The sequence below is a fragment of the Maylandia zebra genome, linkage group LG10 (genome assembly GCF_041146795.1).
Source record: "Maylandia zebra isolate NMK-2024a linkage group LG10, Mzebra_GT3a, whole genome shotgun sequence".
Lineage (NCBI taxonomy): Eukaryota > Metazoa > Chordata > Actinopteri > Cichliformes > Cichlidae > Maylandia > Maylandia zebra.
The window spans coordinates 21,810,343-21,837,285 of NC_135176.1; the positions used below are offsets into that span (position 1 = coordinate 21,810,343).

The 26,943-nt window shown below is 39.1% G+C and overlaps 2 protein-coding genes across 7 annotated transcripts in view; both read left to right on the forward strand.

The window, feature by feature from the left end:
* The window catches only part of aff4 (AF4/FMR2 family, member 4), a 29,629-nt gene extending 19,828 nt beyond the window's left edge, over positions 1–9,801 (forward strand). For both annotated transcript variants that reach the window (XM_024803982.2, XM_024803981.2), the window contains exons 11-21: positions 48–199; positions 693–778; positions 1,122–1,344; positions 1,693–1,790; positions 2,207–2,270; positions 2,876–3,012; positions 3,393–3,464; positions 3,624–3,717; positions 3,855–3,898; positions 4,041–4,258; positions 6,084–9,801. In XM_024803982.2, coding sequence (XP_024659750.1) covers positions 48–199; positions 693–778; positions 1,122–1,344; positions 1,693–1,790; positions 2,207–2,270; positions 2,876–3,012; positions 3,393–3,464; positions 3,624–3,717; positions 3,855–3,898; positions 4,041–4,258; positions 6,084–6,211 — 1,316 coding nt within the window. In that variant the 3' untranslated portion in view covers positions 6,212–9,801. The remainder of the gene's footprint in view (positions 1–47; positions 200–692; positions 779–1,121; positions 1,345–1,692; positions 1,791–2,206; positions 2,271–2,875; positions 3,013–3,392; positions 3,465–3,623; positions 3,718–3,854; positions 3,899–4,040; positions 4,259–6,083) is intronic.
* A 2,555-nt stretch (positions 9,802–12,356) lies between these two features.
* Positions 12,357–26,943, forward strand: part of shroom1 (shroom family member 1) — a 30,756-nt gene continuing 16,169 nt past the window's right edge. For 3 of the 5 annotated variants that reach the window (XM_004550369.6, XM_076889341.1, XM_004550370.6), the window contains exon 1: positions 12,377–12,581. The gene's annotated coding sequence lies outside the window, so the exon portion shown is untranslated. Of the gene's footprint in view, positions 12,582–26,943 lie in introns of all 5 variants that reach the window. The other 2 variants (XM_004550371.6, XM_004550373.6) reach the window with 2 other exon arrangements.

The following is a 26,943-nucleotide window of genomic DNA, read 5'->3' on the forward strand; positions in this document are numbered from 1 at the left end:
GAACCAAATTAAGCATACCCTACCCTTTTCCTTCCTGTTTCCCATAGATCTCAGCTTGCTGTCCAGAATCCCAGGGCGGCCCTACAAGGAACCTGCAGAGATAAAAGTGGAGAGGGAAGACTCTCTCGACAGGGACAGCAAAGACTTCAGCAAACAGAGCTCTGAGAAAAGCTCGAGCAAGGCCAAGAGGAAACACAAGGTAGAGCAAATTTCAGTGCTTTTTGTAAGAAATACATTGTATTTCTACTTGAAAGCAAAGTAAAATAGAAAAGCTTGTTATTGAGTATCCCTTTCACTTATTAAGGTCGTCCCCCCCCCCCCCCCCCCCGTATAGCATCTCTTGGAATAGCACACAGACAGATTTCCATTAAAGCAAGAAAGTGCATTTGAGCCAAAGAACAATTGACTACATTCTGGTTGAGATCCAGACCTGGATTTAGCGCTGTTAGATGACTGTGCATTTTACTTTAATCATAGCCACACAACTACCAAAGATGGAGAATTAAAATCTTTGTGACTGGATATTTTGGAATGTAACAGTCATTTAGGATAACAGTGAGCTGGCATAGTTGAGCTATACCTGCATGAGTTGGCGTCTTCCGATAATAATTGGAGGCGTGTAACCTATTATTAAATCTGACTTTTTCTTTAATGCACCCTGCTTTTTATTTTTCTCTCTCATCTTTCTTTAGACTAATGAGGAAGGCACAAAGCCAGAGACCAAGCGGATCAAGCTAGAGGATAAATCTACATCCCATCATAAAAGCAGCAGTAAAGAGTGAGTAATCTTAGCTTTTGTCCTGAATATCATTACCAGTAAACCCTCTGTAAGCCAGGAGCCTAATGTGACAGTAGTAGTTAATTTTGCCTTTTCCGATAATCACACAAAAGACAAAATAAACCCTGTAAATTCTAATGAGCATCATAACAGCTTAATGTAGTGAGTTTATTATTATATCTGAGCCCCTTCAAGCTGTACCTGTTAGCCATTATGCTCCATATCTGCATTCTTTGTTTATAATTACATGAAATGTTAATATTTAACTTTTTAGTTTTAATGTTTTATGTTGAGCCTAGTTTGACACAATGCATAATGAAATACTGATTTAAATCCCACTCAGTTCTAAAAGGTCTTCGGAAAAGAAAGAGGAGCCAGTCCCCTCTCCTTCCATGCGGACAATTAAGGCAGAGCATCCCAGTCGAAAGCGGACAGTCAGCCAGTCCTCCACGTCATTGTCCAGCGGGACAGGAAGTGGAAAAGAAGGGAGCCACAGCACCAAGGGCAGCTCCACCTCCAAACATAGAAAAGGAGAGGAAAAAGGGCGCAGCACACGTGACTGCAAGGTAGGCATGAGAAGCCTTTGTTATCTCTGATACCTATCAAATGTTGCAGATAGGGCAGACTTTCATCTTGCCAGTTGTGCAGTGTTTTTCCCTGAGCAATTTAAATACCAGAGCATGCATGGAGTGGGGAGGAAGTTGTCGTTGAGGGTAGAAAGGGAGTAGCCAAGGTCATGGCTTGCAGTGTGTATCTACAACTATAACATAATCACTGATTTTTGGTGGGATTGTTTTACATTTGTATAAGATCAACCTCTAACTTGTTGTGACTCTGTCCTGTTCTGCAAGTCTGTTTTTTAAAAAAAAGCTTATTTTTCCCTAAAATGTTATTTTCCCCATACTTCTCTGCAGGAGAAATCCTCAAAGGGTTGCGATAACCAGCTGGCTGTGCCCCCGCTCTCCACAGACGGCTCCAAGTCTCAGAGATCCAAGCTGGTGTTTGAGGACAGGTAAGAGGAGCTCTTTCCACTGTGGATAACCCCTCAGCGGGGCACAGAGAAAGAACTGCTGTGGGGATCTAGAGTTGCCTTTGATGCATAAAGCTGCAGGAGGTTGGGGAGGTCATGAATAGATGTGCCTGCATGCCAGAAAAGTTATGTTAATTTCCATTTTAAAAGGCTCTCTGCTGGGAATCGCTGCCTTTTTAATGCCGTGGTAACGCAACAACATAGTCTTGCTTCTTATTTTCCTACCTTTTCACTTCACATTTTGATTTAATGAGATAAGAGCTATTTCAGGAGTTAAGAGACTTTTTTTATGACATTCTTTCCAAGTTTCTACGTTTAGTGGATATAAAAAGCACGCCACAGTGTCAAGAACACTTAAATGATTTGATTTGTTAAACCTTCTCATTATTCTCTTTCAGGGTCCATTCAGCAGATCACTACTTACAGGAGGCCAAGAAACTTAAACACAATGCAGATGCACTGGTAAGAGCAAGACCCCAATGACTGGTGTAATTGAGAAGACTTTAAAACATTAAATGACATTTTCTATTGAGCTTTATGCTACATATAATAAGAGGTTTCCTTTTATGCAGAAAGTGATTTCACAGTGACTTTTTTGTGGTGACTGTGAAATTTTACTTAGTTTTCAAAGCTGCTTTTAGTTTGAGCTCTGCGTGATTTCCTTAAAAATGGTAATAAAAATGCTTTTATTACCGGGTCACTGTAGATGAGCAGGTGGATCTGTTTGGTATCTGTTATGTACACTTGCATTACAAAATAGCCATCTCTGTTGGATTATCTTATTCTTACTCAAAGTTTAATTATTTAGTTGCTGTTTTCTTCTTTTCTCTCTAAACACAAAATCAGGATCATAAGCTACATCAGCATAATATTACTTCAGTGATATGATCAGTTTATGCAGTCCCAACCAGGTCATATTCAAACCATGTCACTTATCTAATGTTACTGACCAAAACCATGTCAAATTATTGTCATGTGAAGGTAGTTTGTCCTCCCAGTCTCAAAAGAGTGGGTAGTATTTAATCACTATGTGTCCTCTTTATTTATTTATTTAATTTCCTTTGCAGTTTGACCGTTTTGACAAGGCGGTTTTCTATCTGGATGCTGTGGTGTCTTTCATTGAATGTGGTAACGCGCTGGAGAAGAGCGCTCAAGAGGCAAAGTCTCCTTTCCCCATGTATGCTGAAACGGTGGAGCTTATCAAGTAAGGGCAGCCATAGCTGTGTTTATCACTGTCAGAAGAATTACACTTTAAAGGAGACCTCCACTGGTGAGAACCACTACATATGAGGACGTAGTTGTTCAAGAAAAACAAAAACAAAACCTGTATCTCTGTGCCAAAGGCCAAGCACCTCAGGGCTGCATGAGGCACAAGTTGCATAACACACCACGCTAATGGTTGATTTGCATTGTGGGTAATGTGAGCACCAGGCTTTGACAAACAACTCTCTGCCTCTGCTGCATGGGTTTTGATACTTAGTGGATGGAGTGCTCCTTTAAAAAGTACAATATTTAAGGAGGTGCTTAATTTGCTTCAATCCTTTTCTCCTAAAAACTTGAGCTCTTGATTATCTCTGCATCCAGATACACTATGAAGTTAAAAAGCTACATGGCCCCAGATGCTACTCCAGCAGACAAGAGGCTAGCTGTGCTGTGGTGAGTACACTGAACAACATCAGGTGGTGGACTCTTGTCTTCAGCTGTCAACTCCAAGTACTCATTACCTGGCCGTGTAACTTAAACTTTCCACACATTTCAAATATTTGTTGCTTCTTTCTTTAGTTTAGATCAATATTTATCCTTTTTTGCTTCCAGCCTGCGATGCCAGTCTCTTCTCTACCTGCGGTTGTTCAAGTTGAGAAAAGACAGCGCTCTAAAATACTCTAAAACACTCACCGAACACCTAAAGGTACTTTTTATTATTAACTTTATTTCCTTGGCAGACCTTCAAAACCAAAGACGTGCAGTAAAATTCCACGAAAGACGTTTTTCTCTGTGAATATGTAACATGCTTCCTCTGTGTGTTCTTCTTATTTCATTTTCCAGAACTCTTTGAGCAACACCCAAGCTCCCTCTCCTGGAATGGGAAAGTAAGTCACATCCTCTGTTACATCTTTTGATGTATAAAGTAAAGGAGAGGTTCTTATTTGCTGTTCTGTCAAGTGACTCCCAGATTCTCCCTCACAGTGCCAGGAAACTCATTGCCATGTCTGCTTCTGTTTCCTGATGCAGTAAGACGGCAGGTATGCCCTCTCCAGTATCTCCCAAACTCTCACCGGGCACAGCGGGTGGCTACTCAGCAGTCAGCAGTACCAGCAGCACTAGCTCGTCTGTGACCATACCTCAGCGGATCCACCAGATGGCTGCCAGTTATGTCCAGGTCACCTCCAACTTCCTGTACGCCACCGAGGTCTGGGACCAGGCTGAGCAACTATCTAAAGAGCAAAAAGGTATACGACACAAGGATTTGCTTGTTAGTTAAAAGGAAGAGACATATGGTCTTTGTTCTGGACTTTTAAATTTATGTTTAAAAGCAAACACAGATGGGATCTAGAACTATATATCCTGAGCTGCTATTTTCTACATCTTTAATAGCTCAGCAGCAGCAGTAAGGTTTTTCATAGATGTTTGCCAGCAGTATTTGCACCCACTGTGTAAAGAGATTTGAGTATAGATCTATACAAATGGGCAGCAGGTTGGCTGATCGAGCATGCAGACCATTTTTTGTTGAATTTTTTTCCCCAGCTGCATTTTATGACTAATTTGAAGGTTTTATTTGCCCTGGTTGCAGAAATGTTTTGGTAATGAAGTGTTTTTCCTGTCACAGAGTAGGCCTTGAGATCTGTTTACCATAAAGGCAATGAGTTTGTTCGGTCTGTTTTCCTGTTATTTATTTATTTAAAGTAAAAAAGCAGATAGTTTTGTTTTTTTAAATGGTTAATGTACTGTTAGTTTTTGGGTTTTTTTGTGGGGGGGGGGTTTTTTTTGGGCTCTTTCCAAGTTTAAAAACAGCTTCAAATAGGACTAATTTGCTATCAGACGATCCTAGCATGCCTCTTTTTCAACGTTTCTTTCCTCTCATCTCTATTTTAGAGCTTTTATATATTTTATAAATATACAGGAGTCTTGGCAATGAGCTACCAGAACACTTAGGTCGTGCCAACAGACGTGTCATTTACTAGAGCAACATTTCTTCAGATTGCACTTCTTTTTCTTATATTACTTAATAGTACATATTTTAATATAATATGGGTGACTGTTGTGAATTGGTGCTATCTAAGCAACTTTAAAAAGAACTGAATATATTAAGATAACAGAGAGTAAATGTGTAGTTAAAGTTCTTTACAATGATGGAAAGGGGAGTTTCCCTGTTCTGACCCACTTAAGATCAAAGTGGGCCGTATCTGGCCCACAATCTAACATCTGTGTTCTAGATTAATGTGCAAAAACGGATTTTATTTATCTACCTATAAATAAAATGTGTTTTCATTTTTTTTACAGATGTCAAACTGTTTTTTGAATTCGAATCATTGCAATATAGTAATAATGCAAATTTCATAGCTCGAAGTATGTTTGTGATTGACTGAACTTCTGATTTAAAAACTACTGCGTTTACAAGAAACCCTCGATCGTCCACAGCCCACACAACGTTATCGCCACAATCTAAAGATGGAAAAGTCAGCAGCATCACTAAGTGCACAATTTTCCCTAGCTGTCTGGCCAGTTTTCACCGCCGTGTGTGTGTGTGTGTGTGTGTGTGTGTGTGTGTGTGTGTGTGTGTGTGTGTGCGCGCGCGCTGAGTTTGGGGTTTTCCCCTCATAGTTGAGAGGTTTGCTGGACGAGGATTTGAGGCCAAATAGTTTTTTGTCTTTTTTCTTGCAGTTTATGCCTCAGATTAAATCTTCAATAAATCAGATTTTTTTTTTTTCCTTTTTTTTTTTTTTTGACTTAGTATTGAGATATTTGTGGAGAGTGAAGATAACAAACATTGGAAACATTGAAACATCGGGCTGTTCTTGATTGCCTCATTGCTTGGCTGTTTTTGTGTGCAGCTGGGATTCTCAGTCTGTGTCCTTTGGCTGGTTTTTCCCGTCACACATGTTGACAAATGTGACAAATTGTGAAAATGTTTTTTGTCTCTACAATCGGTGTACGTTAAAACCCTTGATTGCACTTAACTCTGTGTGGTCTGGTTGGTAATAGGACCTAATTTATCAGTCTTCTGTCATTTTATTAACCAGTCTTTCACTCGCTTTCTTTCTCCCTCTTTTCCAGACTTCTTCACAGAGTTGGACAAAGTTATGGGACCTCTGATTTTCAACACCAGCAGCATGACAGAACTGGTGCGTTACACTCGGCAGGGCCTCCACTGGCTGCGCTTGGATGCAAAAGTTAGTCCCTAGCGAGGACTCACTCCCTGCAAGCTGCTTTTCCACACACCCACACCTCAGCCTCTTGTGTTTGGCAACATCTGCTCAGAGACAGACACACAAACGCACGCACGCATGCCCTCAAAAAAGACAGCCACACAAACACAACCCTCCTCTGGTCCTCCATTTACACACACGTGTGATGAACTTCTCAGACATATCTCCAACACTGTGTCCATTTCCTACACCAGCTTGCCAAAAAAAAAAAAAAAAAAAAAAAAAAAACCAAGACAAAAATACCAACACTGAGCAATTTAGAGCATCTCTCACCTTCGACGGCACCACACAGGGAGAAGCATCCAAACTGCAGCAGGAGTCAGAAGAGCTTATCGCCTGGCTTCACACATATATCGGCATTCTTAAGAAATCTTCGAAGGCCATGTTTTTAATCTCTTCAGCATGGAAGCACTGGGTGAATTATTTATTATGAATACACTAAAACTCTGCTTTGGTTTTTAGGCTACTTTGGCTTTGAACTTTTTATTTGTCTTTGTTTCACCAAAGTACCTCCCATGAACACCAAAGGTGCTTTAAAAATGAAGGTTTCTCTTTATCATTTCTGTGCCTTGTATGTCAGCTACAGGAAAAGTCACCGGTCATATCTGATTCAATTATTTTTCTTTTCTTTTCACAGTTTTTACTTTTTTGTCTTTTTAACACTTAACAGTTGTTTCAGCAGTTATTCTTGCAGCATTTACTGGGTTTGTGTTTTGTTTTTGTTTTGTTTTTTATGTATTTGCAAAGATGGTGTTGGTCACCACAAATTAAACCTTGAAGAATCCCACTGAAGATTTAAGGACTGAAGGAAGGGCTACTGTGCACAGCAGATTTCGTGGGGCACACACATATTTATTAATGATCCCTTGGGACATCTGTTGATCGGTGTACTTGGCTCAAAAAGTGCCATTTCATTTTTCAGAATCATGAAATGTGATTGCCCTTTCTAATAAATTAAACGCTTCACATGGCCTCCAGGGGTCGCTAGCGGGAGACCTCAGCAAGATTGATGATGGCAAACGTTGAGATTTTCCGCCTCTTTGAAGCTTCACAATTCTTTCCCACTCGTAGCGGCATTGTTCATTCAAAAGTTTCCTAGAGGACGAGCTGTTTCCAAATCAGTGTTATTCTATTTTTCTAGGGAACAGCAGGGAGTGTTTAAGTATTGAAGATCATGTCCACATCCAATGCAGTCACAGTACATTTTATAAAAACTGGGCCTAAGTTGCCGCTAATTTGGCTGAACAGAAGCTAATTTATTTGAAGGGAAATATGTTGTCTGGGGAATGGAACTCATCAGCGATGCAGATGATCAGTGTTGTATTTATACAGCAGAGTTTTAAATCTATCATTATATATTTCAAGAAAAAGTATAAAAACAATATAGATTTTATTTATATACCAACCAGTTTCTTTTACTTCCTTCTAGCCAAGCAAAAGTATAACATGTCAGACGCATAAAGCAGGGTTACAACAGAGGTTATAAGAACAAGTATTTGTATATGTTCCTATTTAAAGTTGTCAAACTGTAATCGCACTTGTATTACAAGATAGTAGCTGGCGCAGTATGTTAACATTGCGTTGATTTTTAGTTGGCATTTGGATTTTACAGTAATTCACTTACATGAACTGTCCATTTTGGTTGTTTCAAGCCCACTTTCTATCAAAATATGCTGGAAATACTAAAGCCTGGACCAGATGGCATTCATTTTGTTTTGGCTGGACAAGAACGTGCCAGAAAGATCTATAATGCCTTTTTTAATTTATTTTTCCCCCTGCATGTCAAGACTAAACAAAATGCTGTTTGGCCCAGGTTTGACCCTTCCTTTTTTTCCTGTTTTTTTTCTTGTCATTTTTTTTCTTTTACTGGCTCCCTGGCCTTTGTTGTAGGAAGGGATACTGTTATTTTCTCTTACACTTGAAAAAAAAAAAGAAAGAAGCAAGTCATAGGAGGTATTATTTTAATCTATGCAGGATTTTTACAAAAAAAGAAACTGTTTCTGTGGAAAAAATAATTATATTTTTATGTTTGGGATTCCTCTGTCCCCTACTTTCTTTTTCCCACCTCAGTGAGAAACCTGTTGAACTCAAATCCAATGCCTTTAGCTATTGCAATTTTGTGTACTGGTTTAGTATGCGAGCTTGGCTGTGTGTGTGTGTGTGTGTGTGTGTGTGTGTGTGTGTGTGTGTGTGTGCGCGCGTTCATGTGTGGGTGCATGGATGTGTGTGTATAGATCTGATTTTATAACCAAACACAGATGGCTTTAGCCATTTTCTACTTAAAGCTGGAGGCCACTTTTCTCATAGGAATTCCTCTGTGGGTTTTGCCAGCCCAGTCAATGTCTTCATACACTGGTACACTTTGTAAGTAGAGGTCAGCGCCTTGTGTTCCCTACACTATCTTGTACTCAAATGTAAAAAAGAAATGAATTAAAAAAAAATATCCTAAAACGAAAAAAATAAAAATTTAGCATTAGAGAAAATTTTTAACGATTTGCTACTCATACTTATTTATTTTTCTGCCCCTTTTGCTTAATGTTTCTTTCCTATTTTGCCTTTTTAATGAGCACCGTTTTATGAAATGGGAAGGTGTAAATGTAACGGGGTTGTTCAGGATGAGATTTCATTGTAATTAATATTAATTCTAACTTGAAAGAATCCAGGGTAAGATGAGGTTTTTTTTGTTTTTGTTTTTTTTATTCAGTAGAAAAATGTTAACACTTGCATGTTTCTATTTAAATACAAATGTATAAATTGTAAATATAACATTTCTTTAAGGGTGAATTTCTACTACAGGTTGACATTTTTATTAAATTTAAAAATGCTGTAAATATACTTGTGAGATATACTTTATGCACATTTTTTTTTTTTTTCTTCCAAGTGGTTACAGATTACACTCCTAGTCTGTTAACTCTGTATATCAAATGCTTTCTCAGTCCTTTTTCTAACTGTGCTGGTATTCTTTGTCTTCTGCTTCACTGTCTCAGTATCACAGTCGCCGCATAATCATTAACGTCTCTCGATCCAAGTGCGAATATTTTGTCTTCTCTGTATTTGATATGGAGCTGTGTACTTTTTCATGAAGTGTATATTGTTGATCTCATGGGATGGATGGATGGCATGTGTACAGTCTGTTCTGTAAAACCATGTCTGTTTCTTCCTCAGAGAGGTATATTTACTATGTGTCTCTTTTGAACAATTGGTCCAACATGTCTTTTGAAACAGAGGTATTTCTCTACACATCAAAACCAGTTGTAGCAGTTTATACAGTAAGTTGTATAACACCTTTTTTTTTCTAGAAGTTGTCTCAGAGCCGAGACCAGCAGCATACACTATGTACAATAATCTAAATTGGATTAGTTTTAAGAGAACTGATGATAGAGATGCTATATATGATGGATGCAATATGATTAAAGGTACTCATTGAAGTTTGATCTTCAAACTTAGGTAATGTAATTTAAAAGCATTCTTGTGAAGTGAGTATTAATTGTGACTAATAAAAGTCTGTCCTGAATATTCTTTGTATTTTGCCGTATTGAGAATAAAATATATATGGATATGTTTAATAGAGTGCTGTTTCTTTTTTTTTCTCCCCATTTCCATCAGCTTTAGATTTTCTACTTGATGTAGTTTAAAGCAACTGATGTGTTTTGTGTCTTAACAATATATAAATTTCATGTTTTGCCTCCGGAACTCTTAATTCATCTGGCATCAACAACCACACTCTGTTCAAAGTCCCTAAAATAAATCCCCTTGCTTTCCTTTTCTGATGCTTCATTTGAACCTTGGCAGGTCCTCCTGGACCACACGCTGTTGCCAGGTCACCAAGCAGTTGAACAGGTGTACTTAATGAAGTGAGCACCAGTTAAACAAACACAAAACAGAACTGCTTTCTCTAAAGAGTGCATTCTTGCAGGGAATGAGGGCTTATTTTAGTGGACTTTTTGACATATTTTTCACCAGGAACACATCATGTTGCAAAAAATCAAGCACATCATAAGGGTGGTGATCAGAGCTGTTAATTTAGTCGAAGCCAAATGTCTGAGTCATTGTCAATTTAACCTTGCTATCCCACACTGAAGTAATATTTATAAGCTGAGGGGCCCTGCAGACGCATTTCTCTGCGATGACACGCTGACTGAATGTGGAAAAACAGACCATTGTTGAAATTGTTCCTATTTTTTCCAGACATCTCAGTCTGTTAAAAGTCTGGATGATTCACTAAATGCAAATGTTTTCAGAAAATCCGTGTACTTCTTTACACAGGAAAGGAAAATTTTGGAAATGTAATTATGCAGTGAGTTTTAGTGGCTTGAGGTAAATGAGATCAAATGATACTGTATGTGGCCTGCAAACTAAAATGGGACTAACACCCATCTAGACTGAAGTATTTCCCCCCTTAAAACAGTTTGCACAAGGAAGATTACCTCATTTCTAAATATGCAATCTCAAGAAACAGTCTACAAAATTTGTCTGTGGTAGTAAAGCATAATGAACTCTTGCAATTATTGTTTGTTGTTGTTTCCAAACTTAATATCAGAATGGCAAATCTTGCTAGAATGAAAAGATAAAACACCCTAAATAAATACAAATACAAGTTAGGTCCTGGAGTCACAATATACATTACAAAGTAAAAGTACTCATCTCTCTTGATAGGAGGAAACCTTTCTGCAAACACTTGCAGTTTGAAGTAACTCCTGTGTAAATGTGACAATTTCACTCTGCAGCAAAAAAACATACCTGACGAGAGTTAACTTGAGCTTATTGGATAAAACCGATATAGTTTAACTTTGAGGACATAACTTGCAGTTGAAAAAAGTTATAAATAGCAGTATATGTTGTTGCAACACTCAGGATATTGGAAAATGTCAAAAAAAAAAAATCACAATGATATATTGTGAGTGAAGTATTCTGGTCATATTTTGTGGGGTGACTGGTGACTCCCACATCTAGTGAAAATACTTTGCATTAAGCAGTGATAATGAACCGTCGTGGTGTGTAATCAGAGTGGTGAACCACATATGAAGCTGTATTTGAATTATCCAGCTCTAGTCTCTTTTTACACAGTGTGACATTTTATCAACCCTATGTAGTGATGTGTACACCACAGATGGCTGCTGACCCAGGACAAAGCCTAGGCTTCATTCCACAGTGAATGAATTGCCACCAAGTGGCCATTAGTTGCTATTGTCATTGCTGTTATCCTGTCCTTTTTTTTTTTTTTTTTTGCCATATTATCAGTGGATTGCCACTTCAGTTGATTGTTAGTCAGACCATGTGACATGCACAGAGGTGATGGATAACTAAAAAGAGACACCCCAAGTGCTTCATTTAATCTTGAATCAGGGAGTTTAAAGGAACAGACAGAACAATGCAGAGTTTAAGGAAAAAATATTGACTGTAGAGTTAGCTTGAAGATAGTTTATAGAATTAAATTATACTGAATGTGGTCCATGAACTAAATATACCTTTACATGTCCATGAATATGCCTTTATGGAGCTTACAGTAACTAATGCAATCTGAGATCATACAGTGTTTGGGACTCAGTAACAAACGACATTAGAGTAACCTGACTTTCCCTGAATATCTTCACAGTGAGCTCATGACATCCCAAACCACCCAAATTGTTTGGCCTCAGTAATTCGTGTCTTTCAGTAAGATTAAAAAAAGGTGCCTAGTTAATCTTTCTGTGCATGAGACAAAAGTAGTTTATATAGCTTTGCATGGCAGAGCCTCTTAGAAATGATTAGCTCCTTTCAATCCACATTGCACCGGCCTGAGAACATTAACTCTTTGTAAAGGCAACTTGCCACATTTTAGTTTTATTATTTAGGCACATTTTAAACATTAGTCGCTTCTTATAGATCATTTTATTTTCAAAATTTTCTCTTTTTATATTTGAAGTTTAGCTTCAGCTTGCTTCCAGCTTGCGCCTCTTTCCTTCTTTCTCTCTCTCTCTCTCTCTCTCTCTCTCTTTTATAAATGAAAACAATACAGGGAAATTAACTTTTCCACTGTTCCGCCATTAATGTGTTCTGACCAATAGGATGTCGTGCATTTCCACCTCGCCCGCCTCCCGCCACGTCTAATTGGCCACCTTGGTCCTCCGTTACCTTTCATCCGCTTCTCTCTCCAGGGAATAAGGTAAGCTGAGTGCGGACGGAGGGAAAGGAAAGCTCATTACCAGAGGTTGCGAGACACGCCAGCTAACCATATACAGGTGAGCCGTCCTTGTTAGTTAGTTAGTGTAACTATCACTGATAAACGAAGAGGAAACCCACTGAAGACAACAAACCAAGAGTAAAGCTACAGTTTGAGGACCGCGAAGGAAGCGGGAATCGGCAGGTACGTTGAGGGTAGTTTAGGGTGGCAGCAGGTGCATCCAGTATCGCTGTGGCTGCTCAGTTTCGGTTGTCAGCTGTTAACCTGTTGGTTTATTAGTGAAAATGTTCGCAGAATACCTGTATGACAGTGACACCTTACAGTCAGACCTCTTGTTGCTGTTGTACAAGTTGTTTTTCGTGTCTGTGGGAAGTTAAAGTGTCCACGAATAAGCTACAGCTGGTCTCAGTTCAGTTTTATTACTGGGAGGTGAGGTCAGTAGTAGGATCTGGTGGTATTTAGCAAAGCCCATCTAGGCTGCTTATATCGCTACTTATTTATTTTGTAATACTTAATAAATGTATTATATATGTATGTGTGTGTGTGTAAATTAGATGTAATTCTTAATCTATACCCTTAACCTTTAAAATCGCATAGTTTTCCTTAGTTTGTAATATGATGAGGTTTTATATGCGTTAATGTTAGCAGCTTATTATTAATAGACATTATTATTACTGTTCATGAATGTTAGGTAACAGTGGGAGATAATAAGCAATATCTGAGTTGACAGCTGACTGATAAGCTTGTAATAGATACTGAGGACTGGATAGAAACAACCCTAAACCCTAACTACTGTTATCACCATATTAAATTGCTGTGTTGTACCTTACTTACTCATGCTTTGGTTGTTGGTTGAAACAAATCAAAACAACTAAAAAAACATAGTACTGTCCTGCTCTAACCTCACTTCATTGCCTTAAATTGATACCTAGCGCTCAATTATGCACAAGGAGGGAGGAGTGGGGGGGCTGTTTAGCTAATGAGTGGAGTATGTTTTATTTAAAGGGAAACTAGACACTGGTGTTTTGTGTTGGAGCTGAAACTGAGGCACTTAGGCTGTGAGGTTGGTCAGATGGTGGGAGCACACTGGCCTCTCTGTGTGCTGCTGTTGCCACTGCTGGAGGATGCCATGCTTGGGGCTGCTGACCTGGCTCAACCCCCGCTACGTCCACAGAGCCTGACCTGACAGCAGCACGCACTCAGATATTTGGGTATAATTATGTAGGCGTAATGCATGCAGAGAGATGAGGGACTTAGCCCAGAGGTGCTTGCATAAACACCTGTTGATCCCAATCGGCAGCTAGCATGTGGCAATACAAATATTTGGTAATGGTTGCATACAGGTGGCGGCTTGGACTGTAGCCTGAGTAAGTGTTGTTTGCAGGAAGTATAAAGAAGAAAGAAAGCCGGAAACCAAAGATGGAAGCAAATAGCAGAAGGGTAGCGTTATAAATGAGAGTAGGGTCACAAAGCCATGGGGTGTAAATGTAAACTTAGACTGGGTTTTGAAACCTGATCTCAGTCTTCCCCTTGCTCTCTCTCTCTCCCTCTCTCTTTCTCTCTCTCCCTCTTTTTTTTAGGGAAAAAAAGTAAAGTATGTAATGTTGTAGGAATTCAACCCTGCATGCGGTATGTTTCTGTTCGACCTGTAGGACATGGTCATTTTTATGTTTATTTTTTTTCCTCGAGCGGTGGAAAATTACTCACACTGCAGCTGAACGTATGTAGTTTTGGATGTTTAAATTCTTTTTGTGACCTTTTATACAACCAACCACTGCAAGGTTGAAGCGACTGGCTTGGCTCTGGGCGTGAGGTTATAGTTCACATAGGTTTCAGATTATTTCTGTAGAAACTGAGGTTTTTGTGGTTGATCCAGATGAAATGGGATTACACAGAAAATCTCATTAAATTTCAGAGACAAAGCAGCTGAAAGTAACAGAAATCTTTAACACATTACTTAACAGCGCAGTAATTAAACCATTATCAGCCTCACTTTGAACTTTGCACGAGGCATCATAGTGAAATAATGGCGTAAGATGTAGCAGGAAGGTCTCTAAGTTGTAATTAAATGAGAAGCCTGTTAGTTTCTGTTAGCCTTAAGTGGATTGTTTACATGATGGAAGTGCAGGCTTGATGTAATATACCTTTTGCTTTGAACCTGAATGATGTGAGACTGATGTGTGAATGGCATTGTTGGTTCCGGGAAGATAAATGTATACCGCTGTGAAAGAAAAAAGTGATATCATGAATGAGTCATAGAATTAGGTGTTAAGTTCACTTGCGTCTTTTGATGAACGAAAGGATTGACCCAGGCATGCTGTAATCAGCTATAAGAAAGAAGTTTAAGAGCATACTAAGTGGCGATTTTTTTCTAGGGGTTTTTGGTCAGTAGGAACTTAAATATCACCATATTTTTTGCGAGAAAAAAAGTACTCTGAGATTTTATTGGAAGTATGTCACAGGTAATACTGCAGATAAAATGTGTGTTTGATTTGTGCCATATCGAACAAATTCACATTTTCTCTCAGGGAGAATTTGATCCCTTACAACTGTGTTTCGTGACATGTTTTGGTAAGCTGAGGTGGCCCGGTGGTTTCTTTTGTTTCCATTTCAACATCCATGTCTTTGTGTTCACAATAACGCAAACCGGTACCAATTATTTGACAATTCCAGGGTGGCTGCTTTCACCCCGTATAGAGTGATTTGTTTATCACAGAAGGAAAGATTTGGGAAAAGTGTAATCTGTGCAGTATCTCAAATTGTAGCGGTCCACGTCTGGAACGTAGTGACCAAGTATAAAAGCAGTGTGTCATTCATTTTAAAAATAAAATGAATCAGAATGTGTTTGTTTGAGGTAAAAGCGAAAACATGTTTGCTGACCAAAGTCCTCAGACACAATGTTATCAAGATTTTAGGGGTAATAAAGTCAGACTTTATTACCTTACAAACTGGACCACTAAAGTCTGACTTTATTACCCAGACTTTATATCTGACCTTATATCATCCAGAAAGAGGTTAGTCTTTCTTAAAGCGTGGGCACATTGTCGTGTTGATACTGTAACATATTAATTAAACCCTAGTTAGAGCTGATGTTAGGTGTTATAATGTTTAGTGGTCCAGTTCGTAAGGCTGTTGAAAGTCGTGCCCTTGGGAAGGTCGGTGTGATAATTGAAGAGGATTTTAGCGTGCCTCTGTGTTTTGTATACGTATTCAGATATGCTCACTTGCACTGGAGTGACTTTGATGAGGTCCTGATGAGGAAATCATGGCAGATCAGTTGATTTTTCTTTTATAGTTGCCTAAAGTAAGAGCACACAAGAGGAAGAGAAAAACCTGCTTGTAGGCTGTATTCAAGCCCAAATTGCCCTACATGATTAATAAGTAATAAACTAAACAAGGGAAGTCTGTAGGTGTTGTTATTAAGTTGCACCAGACGAGCTGCAAATGGAACATTTAGATACCAAGGTTAGATGCATAACTGGTGTTGACTTTTTTTTTTAAAGCATGCTATTATATGATAGACACTTAGGTGAAAATGTCCTTTTGCCTTTAGATGGTTTCTGTGATGTTGGGCAATATGAGGAAACTTAAGGACTCTTCATCATCATATACCTAGTCATAGTTTTGGATACCCTTTCTCCTTGTTTTGTATTGAATCATTTCTTTAGTATAAAGGGTATAACAATGGTAAAAATGATGGCTGATCACATGTAAGTCTTTATTTTAAATCATCACTGTCTATATGCATGCATACATAAAGATGAAGATCGTCTGAGCGCCCTTCACTTTGACCGTCATCTTCTCTCTCCTCATGCATGGATGGCCTTCCAGACATTTGAGGGGGTCCTTCACGCTCCGTGTTTGAGAAACAGGCAAGGCTGTCCCCATCACCATCCAGCAGACTTAAACAGATGGAACCTTTTCAGCTCTTTTTGCTTGCTTTTTTTCCCCTCCTCGTTTCCTGTCTTTTACTCCAGGGCTCTGTTCTGCAGGCAATGACGGGGGCTTATTTACAATGGCTTTGACAACTCACTTGTCTGTAGTTGTGAGCTATGGTCAGATCCTCCTTCTTTTGTCAGAGGAGCAGAAAACCCGTTAAAGTCCTACATAATGGACGGACATGAAGAAGAAAAATGGCTGCCAGAGGTTATTACTGGCTAGGGCGAGACCCCCCTTTGGGGAAGCTGAAAAGTGTGTTCGGTTATGTGTGTGCATTCCTACTCTGGTGCTCTTACAGGACCACTCCTGCTCTATTGTTTGGACCTATAAGCCCCTCATTGTTATATGGTAGTGTCATATGTCATGAGTGCATTTTCCATGTGTATGGTAAAACATAGAGTAACCTACTTGTATGGGCAGCTTTTAAAAATACATCCTTAATCTTTTTTTTCTGCTTTTTTTAGGAGCTGTGTAGATAGAATTGCAGCAGCACATTAGATAAAGGTCTTTTACACTCACAAAGTATTTAAAGGTGCCCCGTGGGGTTATCTTTTATACAAACAAAATCAAGGGGCATTTTTTGTTGTTTTAAAGTTGTGTTGCAGATTTCTTCCTCTCTGTCTCTAGATCATTGCTGGATTTTTTTAAATGAAAACCCTGAACTTGTTGATAGATTGAACATAGTTGCATGCATGTGCATCATTTTTAGCATACATGAGACAAATAAACACTACAAAAGTGCTGACATGATGACACACAAGGGCAAAAACTTCACTGGGTACTTTTAATTATAAGACATCGTGTTATTGCCTTTTCGAAAGTATATCCCAGCAGAACCTGGACTGTAAAAATATATTTTCTATACCATATCTTTTTAAAATCTTTTCTTATCTTATTGATTTCTTGTTGCTTATCCAACAACAAATTCAGTGCCCTACACATTCCACTCTTTTTGAAATAACTTAAGATTTACATGTGATTAAATATGCAATTTTTGTTTCTTTCTGCATGATATAAAAGCAGATTATTCTGTAAATATTTGAACTGACCAATTTAAATTCTGCATAAATAGAGAAAATAATGCATTGCGTTATTTGTCAAGAACAATACATGCAGTAAATCCATCAGGACAAATCCAAATCCAGCACAGCGCTGGACTTAGATGCTGCACACTGATCACGGATTATTACTTTACAGTTGTAAAATCTCTAATGAATAACACTGGGGATTACGCTATTGCTTTTTTCACTGTGGTTTTCACAGCAGAGTATTCAGTAAAAGGCAGGAAGGCGCACAGTCTGTGGGGTGTGTGCTTGGGTCTGTGCCATGCCTGCAGGTCTGCTTTAGGGTCCTCTCAGGTTTCATAGCCCCTGATGAAAAGGTGTGGGTGAGGGGTTGTCAGTGAGACCTGAGCTGGCCAGGGATGCATTAATGTGGCTGTGATATTGACTAATAAAAGAGGCCTTTACAGCTGTCCGACATGGCTGGAACTAACCGCTTGATGTCTTTTTTGTGTGTGTGGTTGTCCAGTCAGTGCTGACATAGCTTCAGCACGTTGCACACGTCAAAATGATAAATTAGTGTGGGCTAAAGTGATTGTACAGTGGATTGTTTAGTTGACATTCTGCAATAGAATTATGATTTCAGTCATTTGTCATGCAAAAATAAGCCTCTCTGATGACAAAATTTATTGCTGTTCTCTGTTTCATGCCAGTGTGAAATGAATATCTTTTTTTTACGTTTAAAATACTCATGATTAAAGTAAAAATTAGTATAATCGTGAGCTGCCCTTCTGAAGTAATTTAAGACAGATTTCTTTTTGATTTTTCTCTGCCAGAAATGGTCCTGTTTAATATTACATGCAATCTGTCATATTCCTTTGGACCTTTCAGACTATTAATATGCCATCTGACTAGAACAGGCCAAGCCACAAGACAAATATTAAAAAAAATGCAACCAAGACCTATAGTTATTATGTAATAGTATATATAACAGCACTGTGAAAAAATACTGTTTTAAGTATTTTTCCATCTTGAATAGCTTTTTTTATTTATTTTTTTTTTTAGAAAAGACATTAATGTTAACCCCTGTAGTCACTTCAGTGTTTCTACATCACTCTATTTTTCTGTAGCAGGTTACAAAGTCCAAATTGAGTTGCACTGTTTTCTAGTGAAGTTTAATCTCTGTGTGATTTGTTTTAAAGTCTCCACACCGTCCTCCTCCTTCTCCTTACCCCCTTGTTCATCCCCCGCTTTGAGGTAGGAAACCTGCACTGCCACTAGCAACATGAGCCCATTGTGATCAGTACCCCTAAAATTAACCAAGGTGGTAAACTTGGTGCTGAGAAAGACTATAGAAATTAGGAATCGCTTGACTCCTGAGCATGATAATCAGCACTATTAGGTTACTGTATGTGTTTCAAAAGCAGGATAATTAGAAGTTAATACCAAGTATTTCACCTTGGCAGAGGCGTTGGTATAATGTGAGGCGTATGCAGAGGTGTGGGTGGCACTCTGTAATTATCAGGACATTAGACACACATTTGTTCTTTTGATACACCTTTGTCATGTGCTCTGTCAGTGAAACTACTTAGGCAAAGGTGGGACGAATGCAGAAAACTCAGTTCATGTCGCAACAAAGAAATACTGTACTCCAGATAAAATAATAACTCTGCTTTTAGTTGTTTCTTTTTCGTTATATAGTTCTCTGCAGCATAAAGAAAACTTTTCAGAGCAAAAGCGCTTAGCCAAGATTACTTAGTTTGAGAGACTTATCAGCCTGTTGAGGGAACAAATTCTTTGCTTGTGATTGCATTATGATGGGAAGATTTTGTCTTCTTCTTCTTCAGCCTACACACCAACTGAGTAGTGGCGTGATACTCTATACTGTGTGTGTTGTACTGAGGGAAACTGTCACTGCAAAAAGTCACTGTCATTTCAAAAAGATAAATGATCTACTTCAGGCACACATCAAAACTGAGGAAGTAAGTATCACTGGAAGTGTTTGGTACTGGTTTGTTTACTATGTGGTCATGAAAAAATATGTGGAGCATGCTTAAAGCTGGGAATTAAGAATTTTAAAAAAAATCTGTCATTAAGCTGCCCACTAGATTAAATGTACTTTGTGTGCATGTAGAGTGGAAAGATGATTAGCAGGGGTGAGGAGGTCAACTTACAGCTTGCTAGATCTGTTGCAATAAAGTGTAGTAGCATCTGATCATGGGTCAGCTTGAGCATTTTAGCTTCTGTTCTTTTTGTTAACTACCTTGAGAGATGTGATCAAACTACTTGTTTGTTTTGTGTGCTTGTAGGCATTTTCAGTTAGCAAATTAGTATTTTAGGAAGCAGAAAGTTTATTTAGTGTGGTGGCTAAATTGCTCTAATCTTGGTGTCTCTGTACCTGCAATGTTTATGCACGAAAGTACTTCTTTAGATAAACGGGAATTTAAAGTCAGACACCAGATGGTTTCTGACAAGTAACTGCCAAACAGTGAGGTGGTTTCCAGTCATGTTTATGTTCCAGGCACTTTATTCACTTGGTTACTATAGCAGATGAAATGCATCCTTCTCAAAAGGAAATCTGCTGGAAACCCTCAGTTGTTTTACACTTTAAGAGGAATGAGTAGGAGACATGAGTGTAAATAAAGAAGAAAGAGACTGAGTGACATTAGAGCCTGGGATGCCAAGGCTAACAAATTATAGAAATTAAAGGAATAGTAGATTACAGGGATTAAAACAAGTGATTATGAAAAGAATAAGTTATCAATTTTTCAGTTTAACTGCTTGCAGCTCTGCCCGTTAGTCAGGCTCTGGTAAGGGGCCTTCATCTCTCCTTGGCTTAATCCGGTTGTTCTATCAGGGTGGGTAATCCTGATAATTTGCACTCATTGAGCGAAAACAAAAATGTGGAGAATGCTGGCCAATTTAATTTGCTCGATTTCATCTGCCATTTGGAGGGTGTTAAACTGAACGGGGAGGTCACAGTGGCCAAGTGGGTTCTAGATTAAACATTCAAATCTCCTTCCTCAAAAATATGCTTTGGATCAGAACTGTTGTTCAGTGTCAAGTTGGAGGCAGAGGGAGAAGTGCATATTTACTGTTTGCCCACACAGACTGCCTCTATCTGCCTTCCCGGTTGTTTTGCAATTCAAATCTCCTAATGCAACACTGAGCAAATTTCCCCTTGTTGTCCTTGATGAAGCTGCTGCTCTGTATCTGGACTGTCCTTTTCATGCATCTAAAAGCATAGTACCAGGTAAAAAGAGGGAGATTAGAGGCATGTCTGCTACTTTCATCATGGCACTTTAGATAGTGATCAAACAGTTTCTTATACGTTTTCCTTTTTTATCCTCATGTTTGTTTTCTCCTTGGTCTCCTTCCTTTCCAGACTTAATGTCAATGACATGCCCAGCAGCAAAAGCTCCATGCGTGAATGACTCCTGTTGTCAGTAAGCTTTTGCCACTGACTGCAGTGACTCTGCATTTATGTGCTCTTTGTGGAAAGGAATTCAACAAAAGCAGGACAAAAACATGTTATTCTACTGGCAGAGTTTGTTTGTTAAATATTTTTTTTTGTGCCTGTGACTGGATGCAGGCTTAGTTTAATGGACCAACACAAGCACAGGTGTGCATTCAGGGTGGGTGGAGCCTGTTAGGTAACCAAACTAGGGCTGCAGCTGAATATTTGAATGTTGAGGTTCGTTCATTGCATAAGTGCATGGATGGAAGTTTCAGGATTTGCGTGTTTCTTCTTCTTTTTTTTCCTTCTTTTTTTATACATGTGGAGGTACATGCAGTCTTAACTCTGATGCCTTGCTCTCATCACTCTGGCATGAAGCCACGATCGTTCTTCTTCACTTCATGTCATAGTTACAAACTTAGCGACTTTTCATAGCGCTTTAGAAGCAAAAAGCTATCAAAGGCCTTTCTCACCCCAGGCACGCCTCTCTCTTTTCCTTTGTACAATTTAGAAAGCTGCAACACCCAAAATAAGTGTGTGAAAGAAGAAAATTACAAGCATCCTGTTGCTTTTAACTTTCTCCCTGAGCGATAATTTCACTTGTCCATTTAGCCAAAATCACAGCACAGCCATTATCTTTATATAACATGTGTACAGCGATTTTTTTCTTTCCTTTTTTTTGTGAGATGACAACGCAGTAAAAAAACATGTGACCCGAGCAGGAAACCCACATTTATATTTGTCAGCTGGACAAGCTTCAATAGAAGTGAATGGGGAAACGTGGTAAATATTTATTACTTGAGAAACTGCTGTTACAACAACTCGTGGGAACACTTCTTGTTTTGGTGTGTTTGATTGACAATTGACAATCTTCCAAACTTGAGTTACTGAGTGAGCAAAAACCTTTGTAGGAGTGTGCAGTGCCCTTCCTTGATGCTTGGATCTCAGCAATGAGGGAGTGTATTTACTGTTAGAGTCTGGAATGCAGGTTTTCCCTCAAAACCGGTCTCTGAAATGCTTCTGTTATTTTCTGTGTTCTACGACTGTCCATTCACTACTGATAATTGCCTCACATTATATAGGTACAAGGGAGCAGTAAGACCTGACCAGGAATGCCGTTGGTCATTTAGTACTGTAACCTGACTTTAGCCACTCCAGGAGGTTGAACAATTATGAGAGGGGAAAACGCCCATTTCTACTTATGTCCTCGGAGCGTCTCAAAGGTAATAGGATAGTGTGTTGATGTGAAAATTTACGATCTGTGTGGCAGCAGATGGATGGGGATGAGATTTTGGATTTTCCATGACTGCAGTAACAAACCTTATAAACCTGAGGCTAGACCCGTAGTACGTCACTGTGTTGCTACTAAATGGCTGACATGGTTCTTAGAAGAAGGGTTAGTAAATTCTGATTAATCAAATAACTAAATCTAAAGTGTGCTTGGTCTCTGCGCTAACAGTCATAATTGGTGCTTTGCAAATATTCGCCATTGGCACATTGTTAACCTGGCACTTCTGCTCATGCATATTCCCTCAGTAGAGGATTAAATATTTAACGTCATTATGTAATCAGTATTGAAACGAAAACTTTGTCCTTATGATATAACAAAGCTTCACTACAGGCCTGTTTTTCCTGTCTGGAGGTGTCATGAGAACTTTTGGATTGCAAATCGAAATTAAGTTGCGTTGAGCACAGTGGATAGGAAAAAGGGCAGTCCCTTTTCAACGTGTTTGTCTCAGAGTATGCCAGACATAGATGGTCTAAACATATCTTTTAAATCAAATAGTGACCTCATTGCTTTGCTGAGGGCTCACAGTTCTGTGATCTTCTCTTATGCACTTTTGTATTCGACCAGGAAGTGTCCCGCAGGCTGTCTCTTATCAGATGTTCACGTACTATCTACACAGGCCAACAGGTGAGCTCACTGCCAGTTTGATAGTATGAGTAATATTTAGATACAGCAGTTTAATTAACAACTTTTGTAAGAACCGTGTAGAAATTGAGAATTTCTTCCAGTTGACACTAGAGCACAAGAGACGCCATTGCGAACTAACCATTAACATAACTGATAACTGAATTCTCAGAGTGGCCTGAGGTCGGGATGTGATCTGAAAGAAACGACAAGTAAAATTGGGGTTTTGTGTAATGATTATAACAGCCTGTTTGCTTTTACCTGCATTACATGTTCTCGCTGCTTATCAAGCACATTCCTTGTGCTTCTGCCAAGCTCCCAATCCAGCCAATCAGCCTGCGATAACGCACTAAGTGCCATGTCACCATAAAGGGTCAGGTGTTTGCCCCGCTGATCAATATTGTCATGAGTGTAAAGTCAGCTATAAGAAAAGAATCTACTTACGTTTGCTAATTGGCACTACACGCACGTAGTAAAGCTGAGACTCATGGGAATGACCAGTATTTAGTTGTAAACCAAAGCACTGGATTTAACTTTAAGGTAATCATGGCAGTTCACTTGTAGTCATTTAAAGGTAGCCCAGCTAGCAGTTGATGAGACATTTTGCTGACATCATGATGACTTGAGCACAGTGTGTTAGAGATTAGATTTCATAATCAGGGTTTTTGCCCCAGTCCATTCAACAGAAGAAACTTACCCTTAATAATAACTATATGAAATAAGTAGTATTTCTAATGCTCAATCTTTTAAAGTTTAATTATAGAAGCAGATATGTGAGTTAGGCTGAGGCTGCTACTACATCTGACATGTTCTGCAGTAAGGATTACTACAGGAATACACACCTAAATTAAAAGTAAGCTCCATGCTTTAAAATCAGAGTTAATTAGCTTCTTAATAACGACCAGGAAACGGGTTACACTGATTTCCATTGTAAACCCTCAGAGAGCGTTAGACTGCAGCTGCTTTTGAAAAACCTGAGAACCAGGTCATATCATGTAGCCTTTGTGCTATAGGGAAGCCCATTAACAGCTTTACCCTGGGTTTACCAGCATTAATGCATTTTATGAGTAGTGTATTATATACTGTCTAGGTGCAGATGCATAGCGTCTTGCATGAGCATTTCCAAATCCTCTGCACTATCTCTGTGATTATTTTTAGTTTTTGTTTTCTTGTTTACTTCTTTTATGTTGTTCATTAGTAACACATGTCCTCACGTGGTCTTTCCTGAAGATAGTATTTACTCTTATATTGGCATATATTCTTATTTGCTCTTTTTGGTTTGAAGTCGGTGTTCATACCTTGTCCATGACATTGATAGTGTAAGATTAGGGATTGGTCTTACAAGAACAATACATGCTCTGTAAAGTCACTTTCTCTCCAGGAAGTCTCCACCTCTGCGAATTCACGTCCTCATGGTGAAGCCACGTGGTGTTGTAGCCCCAGCAGCAATGCCACCATGTGTGATATCCAGTGTTTGTTATGTGTCTATAGTCAGACCACAGCTCGTTATGTAACATGGCAGAGATGGTCACTGCCACCAGGCGACACTGAGCTCACTGGTAGAGAATGTCAGCTGAAGACGTGAAAGTGGTCAGTAAAACGTGGCTACATTGTTACTGGATTTTTCGATACTCAATGTAAAGCTATTTAGGTTTCAGTATATGTGATCTTTTATATGTGTGTATATCATAAACAGAAGATGTAAGCATGCATGTCTTAATAATAGTTGTGGTGTATGTATTGGCACCAACAAATCTGTGACTCTTGGTTGTCAGAAGTGAGTGTTTGTGTTTGATTTTGGGATGGAGAAAACAAAGATGAAGGGAAACTGAGTCTCCCCCCCCCCCCCCCCCCCCCCCCCCCCTATTTTTCTACACTTTATAGATAGAAGTTAATAAATATAATAAATAATAATAAAAATAAAATAATTGGTACCCTGCTTGACGAGTTGAGCGACACGTAGTGCTTAAAGAAAAGACAGAGCTGAGCTGGATGAAGATCAAATGGAGCACATTATCCTCCCTGTTTAGACTGCTAACAGTGTCTTCAGTGACAGCTGAGAGATCAGGGCTGAGCTGTGAGGGCTGACACTCAGGACCCAAGAAGAATAGACAACTTTTTTATTTAAAGATAACTTTTTTCTGTAATGAAGGAGTCATTGAGACTTTCCCCACCTCTAACCAGGAAGTGGGTCATTTGTTATTGTGCTTTTTTGTGGTGTTTGTCTCAGCTTCCTGTAGGGACCAGTCTCTTCTTTCTCACTTGCTGTCGCCATGGCTCCTTTGTTGTTGATGGTATCACGCATTTACAATCACTTTTTATCTGCTGCCCTGCAGTGGTGTCTTCTGAATATTCTGAATATCTTCTGAATATTCTACAAATTAATTCCAAAATATTCAAAGTGGCATGCCCAAACAAAGATTGTCGTCTGCTTAACTGTGATGAAGGTAGGGTCATAATTGTTATTCAGCAACAACATGAAAGCATGCTAAAAGCATCCTGCCTTGTATCGGTGGTTCAGGCTGGTGATGGTGGTGTAATAGTGTGGGGGATATGTCCGTGCCACACAAGCGTTTTTTTAAACACCACAACCTACATTGAGTATTGTTGCTGACCATGTCCCTTCATTAGCATAATGCACACATCTTCTGATGGCTGCTTCTGGGAGGTTAATGTGTCATGTCAACTCAGATAATCTCAAACTGCTTTCTTGAACATGACAATGAGGTCACTGTACTGAAATGGTTTTTAACAGTCACCAGATCTCAATCCAATTGAACACCTTTACAGTGGAAATTGGATTCATGGATGTGCAGTTGACACATCTGGAGCAACTGTGTGATGTTGTCATATCAATATGGAGTAAAATCTCTGCAGAATGTTTCTGCCACCTTTTTGAATCAGTGTCATAAAGACTTAAGGAGATTCTGAAGAAAAAAGGTGGTCCGACCTGGTAGTAGCATAGGACACCTAATAAAGTCTGTATCTAAATGATCAGATTATCTTATCAGGCCACAGGCCAACATTTAGTTTATTGAGATATATTTGTAATTGGCTGTTTACTATCTTTTTACATCTGGATTTTGACCTAGGTCAGTATGTTCTCAGATTTTATTACACATACCAAAGACTGAAAAGGATATGGAGCCGAAATTATGAATTTGCACGGCCCATTTTTAGACTGAGGCTCCATGCAGACTCGCCTTCACACAAGTAAAACCCAATAGTCTGTAGGCTCTTACTATTCTAGTGCAGTGGAATTCCTACAGTATCCAGTTAAACTGACCATGACTAGATCACATTGCAAAGCCCTGGGGGGTCTTAAATACAAAAGTAATTGTCTTCTCAGAGGCCAGTTGAGAATAGTTTATCATTCTTAGAGGCCTGTACTCATTTTTGAGCCAAGTGCTGCGAGGCACGATGCAGTTCCTGGTTAATCATTGACCAGGAAGGATACAAAATAACTTTGGTGCATGTTATTAATATACGCTTATTGCCCTTGTTGGGTTTTCTGTGTGTCTCATCTTTGGCGTTTACGTAAGCACAGCTAAACTAAAGGGATGTTAGTAATTTGCATCTATGCAAACACAAAAGGAGTGTCATAGTTGCACAAACATGCATTCAGTGTTTGGCGTTGCAAACATATTGCTTTCTTTTTTTCTATACTTTCTTTTTGTTAAAACAACAACAACAACATGAAGTGGACTCAGTGTTGATATTGTCAAGTATTTAGGCCAGATCAGGGCAGGAATGCAGAGCTTATTAGAGTGTGACAGCTTGTCTTGGTCAGCTAGAGATTTTAGCCACTGATGTGAGCACTGCCCAGCAACAGTTTCACAGTTTCTCTCCGCAGCTCTCACTGTTTAATCATTGTGGTTCATACATATGTGTGTCTGACACACGCATACACAAAGAAGTACACTGCTGGTGCTAATGATAACACTGCATGGCAAGCCCCTTTCCTTTTCCCGCAACCAGCCGCTTTGCTCTGTCAGAGCTCAACATACATCCACTTCCACCTTTTCAAATACGGCTTCCTCCCTGCTTCTGTTTGATTGAGGACAATAGAATGATGCCCTGTTGGTCCTCTGGGAGGCTCTTGTCCAGAAGTGAAGTCATGTTTCTAACTTTTATTTTAATTTGAGCTTGTGTTGAGTCTCTTTTGCCTCCCTGGTAGTTAGGTTTTGTGGATTTCAGTGAAAGGGAATGTAGGTTAAAGCACTATGTTTCTATTTC